At 36.0% G+C, this 7,500-nt stretch overlaps 1 protein-coding gene across 1 annotated transcript; it reads left to right on the top strand.

Annotated features, from left to right (window-relative positions):
- Nucleotides 1–5,811: 5,811 nt before the first annotated feature.
- Nucleotides 5,812–7,349, top strand: LOC138861811 (putative gustatory receptor 28a). Its single transcript, XM_070121657.1, has 3 exons — nucleotides 5,812–5,982; nucleotides 6,781–6,939; nucleotides 7,293–7,349. The coding sequence occupies exons 1-3, from the start codon at nucleotides 5,812–5,814 to the stop codon at nucleotides 7,347–7,349; spliced, it is 387 nt and encodes a 128-aa protein (XP_069977758.1).
- The last annotated feature ends 151 nt before the right edge of the window (nucleotides 7,350–7,500 follow it).

Raw genomic sequence — 7,500 nt, 5'->3', positions numbered from 1 at the left:
ATGCCCCTGCAGGAGGTGTGGAGCAGCAGAGGACCTAAAGGATTCAGGTAGGGCGCGTCGGGAGAAGGAAGGAGGGAAAACAAACCTGAGGAGGAGTGTTTTTCTTGTATCGAAACGTGTGTTGTCTTTAAATGTATTCTGATAAGGATAAGGATGATAAGAGTAATAATATTGACAATAGCAACAACAACAAAGGCAAATAATGATAATAATAATCATAATCATTATTATAATTATAATAATGGTAATTATAATGATATTGATAATGATAAAAATAATAACAATGATGATGAGGACGAGGATGATGATGATGATTATAATGATAATGATGATAATGATAATGACAATGATAATGATAATAATGCTTATAACAATGATATTAATACTGATATTGATGATAATATTGATGATTATGATAACGATGATGATACCAGTGATAATAATAACAATAATAATGATGATGATAATAGTAATGATAATAGCAATAATGATAGCAAAAGCAATGATACTGTTATTAATAACAATGATAGTGATGGTAATGATAAGGATGATAATAATGGTAATGATAATAATGATAATACTAATCATAATGATAATGATAATAACAATAATGATAATGATAGTAGTAATAATGATTATGATAGCAGTAATAATGATAATGATGAATACAATGATAATGATAATAGTGATAATGATGATATTAATAATGATGATAATAAAAACAATAATAATAATAATAATAACAATAATGCCAATAATAATGATGATAATAATGATATATATATCTGCAATGATAATGACGATGATAAGGATGATAATGATAATAAAACAATAATAATAAAAATAATAATGATAATAACAACAATAGCTATAAAAATGACAATGATGATAAGGATATCAACAATAACAAAATTATGATAATAATAATAATGATAGTAATGATAAGAAAATAATAATGATAGTAATGATAAGAAAATAATAATGATAGTAATGATAAGAAAATAATAATGATAGTAATGATAAGAAAATAATAATGATAATGAAAGCGATAATGATAATAACAATGGTAATAGTAACAATAATAATGATGATGATAATGATAATGAGGATGATGATGATTATCACAATAATAATAACAATGATAACAACAACAATAACAACAATGATAACAATAACATCAATTATAATGATAGTAAAAATAACAGCTGATGATAATAATGAGGATAATAATAATGATAATAATAATGATGATGAAAATAACAATGACATCATTACTCCTCTCACCTTCCTCATCCACTTATTGTTCACTCTGCAGGTGGTGTTCAATGCCTGAACTCTACACAGTAATTTTTCACGTTCTTTTCTTCTGTAGCATCGCCTACGTGTTCAGAGGTAGTGTTTGTTTGTTTGGTTGTTTGTTTGGTTGTTTGTTTTTTGTTTGTTTGTTTGTTGGTGTGTTTGTTTGGTGGGGGTAGGGTGGGGGGGAGGTTGTGTGTGTGTGTGTGTGTTTGTTCTTGTTGTTTTGGTATGGGGGGTTGTAAGAATGTTAGTTTGTGGGTGGGTGTTGTGTTTGTGTGCGTGTGCGTGGGTGTGTGTGTGTCTGTTTGTTTGTTTGTGTGTGTTTGTTTGTGTGTGTGTCTGTGTGGTGTGTGCGTGTGTGTGTGTATGTGTGTGTGTGTGTGTGTGTGTGTGTGTGTGTCTGTGTGGTGTGTGTGTGTGTGTGTGTGTGTGTGTGTGTGTGTGTGTGTGTGTGTGTGTGTGTGTTTGTGTGTCTGAGTGAGTGTGTGTCTTGTTCTTTGAATTTTCTGTAATCCACATCTAATCATCATCAATTATATATCAGCCCATCTCAAAGAGATATCACTGAAATGTAGGATTTCATGTTTGAAAAGTAAATAAAACGAAAAATAATAATGATTGGTTAAAAAAATATATTGATAGTATTTTTTTTCTATTATCTCATTCATACACATTTTTCTCCTAGGCAACATTAGCCTTTTAATTCACTGATTCTTAAGCCTTCATCTGTCATTTATTTTATCAATTTGACATATTTCGCTATTTACCGCGAGTGTTATACTCAAGATGAATTTGATGAAAAGAAAATAATTTTTAGAATTTACATAATTTTTATTTTTATTATTTTAATGATTATCATTCTCAACAATGATTATTATTATTTTCCTTTATCATTTTTTTGCTAACAAGCACAGTATCCTCTCCAATCTCAACTCGCGGTGGTCAAACTCACGCATGGTTGAAAATCCATATATTAACTGCACGATCCTCACCCCTAACAGCAATGCTACTCACCATGGAGGCTGAGGCGAAGGATTCCCCTCCTTTGGACACACTGATGGCGTCCTTCTTCATGTTCCTCTCCCTCGTGTCCTCCAGCCTGAACGTCCTCCTCGTCCACGTCGGGGCCAAGAAGCAGGCCAAGATATATAGTCAAATGCGGGTTGGTGGTCCGTAGAGTTTTGTGGCCGTGAGCAGACGATGACGATGCTAGAGGTTAATGAGAATTAATAATAATAATAATAATTCTGAGTAATGATAATGATTAATGATAATAAATGATAATAATAATAATTAATAATAATGATAACTAATAATGATAATAATAATTAATAATATTAATAATGATAATAATAATAATAATCAATAATTAATAATAATAATAATAATTAATTAATAATAATAATAATAATAATAATAATTAATAATAATAATAATAATAATAATAATAATAATAATAATAATAATAATAATCAGAGGTTAATGAGAATTCTGCCGACAATACAGAGCCGATTTTTATTAATGGCCGGTTTGTTAAGATTGTGAGAGGCCCGATCCGATGAATATTCGTATATAGAGACATGAATATACACCGAAGTAAGTGAATATCTATCTTATATATATATACATGTCTCTAACTATCTATGAGGTAGATTTGCATGTCTAGACTGATGGATATGCATTTATATGTGTGTATAAAAGTCTGTGAATGTTTATTGGGTCGAGAATCGCGCGATTTTAACAAAGCTCGAGAAAGGATAACATGAAATCGCCCCAAAGGTTCTAATCAACTGTCCTTCCGCCCCTCCCCAGCACCTGGAGCTCCAGATGCCCCCGCCCCCCGCCTCCGCCGCCGCCGCCCGCAGGAGCACGGAGCCCCTCAGCCTGTGGGAGAGGCTCCTGTCGCCGCTGCTGATCCTGTACCTGGCGGCGACCGTCGTGCTGGGGTCCCTCACGCTGCTCTTCACGCTCCCGTCCGGATTCCTGCGCGTTGCCTTCTGCTTCAACTGCCTGGTCATCCTGTCGTCGCAGTACTTCCCCTTCCTGCACGCCGCCGCCCTCTGCTTCGCCGCCTCCTCGCTCTACGGCCGCCTCAACGCCCACGTCAGGAGCGTGCTCAGCGTGGCAGCGTTCGAACAGGAACTCGAAGCCGAAGCCAAAGCCAGCGAACTGCCTTTCGAAACTCGCAGGCAGATCAAGGTAAGGCGCCGTCTTCATGTGTACATACAGTTCTATAAACAATGTATGTGTGCGTGTGTGTCTTTGATTACATTTTTGTGTGTGAGAGTGTGTGTGTGTGTGTGTGTGTTTGCATCCGTGTTTATTTATGTGTGTGTATGTGTGTATGTGCGTGCGGGCGCGTGTACGTCCGTGTGCGCATACATGTATACAAAACCGACAGACAAGGATCCCTCCATATACAAAACCGACAGGCAAGGATCCCTCCATATACAAAACCGACAGACAAGGATCCCTCCATATACAAAACCGACAGACAAGGATCCCTCCATATACAAAACCGACAGACAAGGATCCCTCCATATACAAAACCGACAGACAAGGATCCCTCCATATACAAAACCGACAGACAAGGATCCCTCCATATACAAAACCGACAGACAAGGATCCCTCCATATACAAAACCGACAGACAAGGATCCCTCCATATACAAAACCGACAGACAAGGATCCCTCCAATAAGAAAAAAAGATAACCCCCCCCCCCAGGTGACGACGCGGGCCGACCCCTCCTCCACCTTGGTCGAGCTCGAGCGCTGTCGCCTCCTGCAGCGCCTCCTGTCGGTCTTCTCGACTCAGATCTCGGACACCTTCACGCCGGCCTTCCTCGTGTCCACGCCGACCTTCTTCCTCCTCTCGTGCTATAACCTGTATCAGGTAGATGACATGATGCAGATAAGATTAACTCGATATTAGTGATTGAATTGAAATAGTTCATTTTGGGTAGATAGCATGCAGATAAGATTCACGAAAATATTAATTAAATTGAAATACATTTTAGGTAGATAACATGATGCAGATAAGATTAACTCAAAGATGTTAGTGATTCAATTGGAATACATTTTAGGTAGATAACATGATGCAGATAAGATTAACGATATTAGTGATTAAATTGAAATCGTTCATTTTAGGTAGATAACATGATGCAGATAAGATTAGCTCGAATATATTAGTGATTAAATTGGAATACATTTTAGGTAGATAACATGATGCAGATAAGATTAGCTCGAAAATATTAGTGATTAAATTGAAATCGTTCATTTTAGGTAGATATGATGCAGATAAGATTAACTCGATATTAGTGATTAAATTGAAATACATTTCAGGTAGATAACATGATGCAGATAAGATTAACTCGAAGATATTAGTGATTAAATTGAAATACATTTCAGGTAGATAACATGATGCAGATAAGATTAACTCGAAGATATTAGTGATTAAATTGAAATCGTTCATTTTAGGTAAATATGATGCAGATAAGATTAACGAAGATGTTAGTGATTAAATTGGAATACATTTTAGGTAGATAACATGATGCATATAAGATTAACTCGAAGATATTAGTGATTAAATTTAAATCGTTCATTTAAGGTAACGATGCAGATAAGATTAACGAAGATATTAGTGATTAAACTGAAATAGTTCATTTTAGCTAGATAACGATGCAGATAATATTAACTCGAAGATATTAGTGATTAAATTGGAATACATTTTAGGTAGATAACATGATGCAGATAAGATTAACGAAGATATTAGTGATTAAACTGAAATAGTTCATTTTAGCTAGATAACGATGCAGATATTAGTGATTAAATTGAAATACATTTTAGGTAGACAACATGATGCAGATAAGATTAACTCGAAGATATTGGTGATTAAATTGAAATCGTTCATTTTAGGTAGATAACATTCAGATAAGATTAACTCGAAGATATTAGTGATCAAATTGAAATACATTTTAGGTAGATGACATGATGCAGATAAGATTAACTCGATATTAAAGATTAAATTGAAATACATTTTAGATAACATGATGCAGATAAGACTAACTCGAAGATATTAGTGATTAAAGTGAAATGGTTTTAAATAACGTCCCTTCAAAGCTGTGGTAATTGGCTAAAGACAATGAAAATGGGAAATTAGAGTGTTAGAAGCTGTCCACTGTGACATGAAATATCGTGACCGCTGCTAGTTGGTTGGGCATGAGGTATTGAATGTTTTTTTTATCTATTTATTTATTTTGTTTGTTAGTAATTGATAACTAAAAGAAATAAATAGCTATGAAATAAACAGTTTCTTTTTTCTGATAATCGTAATCATGAATTCTTCCAAAAAAGATAAAAAAAAGAAAAGAAAAAACTTGACTGTAACAATTTCTGAAACACCTGCAATTAAAGTTACCCATAGTTAAAGCATTCTCCTAAGTCAAAAAATTAGTCCATCTCTTCACCTATGAGATACCAAAAATCACAAATAATAGAATAAAAACCTTAAAAATGGCCCCCCTTGACATCAAAATAACCCTGTCGACCTCACGGTTCCAGTCCTGGGGAATGGTGGCCAGCGGTGCAGACACATTTCTCATGCTGACGACCCTCCTCAGCGCTCTCAACAACCTCGTGTGTCTCGGCATCATCAGCTGGGCAGTGGACACGCTCAAGGGACAGGTAAGAGCGAGAGAGAAAGAGAGAGAGAGTAAAAGTGAGAGAGAGAGAGAGAGCGAGAGTGAGAGTGAGAGAAAGACAGGAAGAGAGAGAGAGAGAGAGAGAGAGAGAGAGAGAGAGAGAGAGAGAGAGAGAGAAAGAAAGACAGGGAGAGGGAGAGAGTGAGAGAGAGAGAAAGACAGGTGAGAGCGGGAGAAAAAGAGAGAGAAAGACAGAGAGAAAGAGTGAGAGAGAGAGAGACAGGGAGAGGGAGAGAGAGAGACAGAGAGATACAGATGGAGGGAGGGAGAGATAAAGAAAAAGAGAGAGAGAAAGAAAGAGTCTAGCATTTTGATAAATTTCTCTCCTTTTCTTTTTGTTTTCTCTCTGTGTCGTTCTCCTACCCTTGTTCATTCTTCCTCTGCAGTGCTTTCCCTTTTCTGACGAAATAAAGTAAGGGATGTACATATATCCCTTTCTCCCTTTCTTCCTTTCTCCCTCCTTCCCTCTCCCTCTCTCTCTCCCTCCTTCCCTCTCCCACTCCCCCTCTCTCTCTCTATCTATCTATCTATCTATATATCTACATATCTATATATATTTATCTACCTATCTATCTACCTATCTATCTATCTATCTATCCATCTATCTTTCTATCTATCTATATGCCTGTCGATTTATCTATCCATCCATCTATCTATCTATCTATCTATCTATATGCCTGCCTACCTATCTATCTATCTATCTACCTATCTACCTACCTATCTATCTACATATCTATCTATCTACTTATCTATCTAACCCGCACACCCCTTTCCCACACAGCACGGGAGCACAGCTGAAGAAGTGCACAGCTGCCGAACAGCTGTTTTGACCCACGACACCGTGAGCGCTCTGCAGCATTTTTCTCTGCAGCTGATCCACTCTTCTCCTCAGCTGTCCGTGGGTGGGTTCTTTGCCGTGGATCGAAGCTTCCTTTTGGTGGTAAGTGTTATTTGGTTTTCGTCTTGTCCTTTGGTGTTCTCTTTCTTTCTTAATCTGTTTCTGTCTTTCTTGCTTGCTTGTTTGTTTTTTTCTTGTTTTTTTCTTTTTCTTTTTCTTTTTTTTTTTCTTTTTCATTTTTTTTTCTATCGTTCTTTTTCTTTTCTTTTTCTTTTTCTTTTTCTTTTTCTTTCGCTTTCTCTTTCTCTTTCTCTCTTTCTCTCTCTTTATCTCTCTTTCTTTCTCTCTCTCCCTCTCTCTCTCTCTATTGTCTGAATGGTAAGATACACCTTCGAAGATATTTTAGAATGATATCATTTTACGCTCTTAACCCTTTTAGTCTCTCTTCGTCACAGCTGATCGGTAACCTTGCCACCTACCTGGTCATCTTATTACAATTCAGAGGAACTTAATGGAGAACTGGATGATTTTGAAGCCGAAGCCATAGTCAACAGACCATCCGAACACAAAGGCAATTTTTTTGGCGCGAAAAAAAAATGTTTGGAATTAAGCAATATGTGATATGAAAAAATATACATATAGTAGGTACGTGTAACGTAATTA

The sequence above is a fragment of the Penaeus vannamei genome, chromosome 5 (genome assembly GCF_042767895.1).
Source record: "Penaeus vannamei isolate JL-2024 chromosome 5, ASM4276789v1, whole genome shotgun sequence".
In the NCBI taxonomy this organism is placed as follows: Eukaryota; Metazoa; Arthropoda; class Malacostraca; order Decapoda; family Penaeidae; genus Penaeus; species Penaeus vannamei.
Note: the sequence above shows the minus strand (reverse complement) of the source record. Positions and strands in the feature narration are given on the sequence as shown.

Coding starts and splice junctions, on each gene's coding strand:
- LOC138861811 (XM_070121657.1), top strand. CDS start 5,812: ATGGCCCCCCTTGACATCAAAATAACCCTGTCGACCTCACGGTTCCAG. Junction 5,983..6,780: donor TGGACACGCTCAAGGGACAG/GTAAGAGCGAGA, acceptor TTTCCCACACAG/CACGGGAGCACAGCTGAAGA. Junction 6,940..7,292: donor ATCGAAGCTTCCTTTTGGTG/GTAAGTGTTATT, acceptor TCTTCGTCACAG/CTGATCGGTAACCTTGCCAC.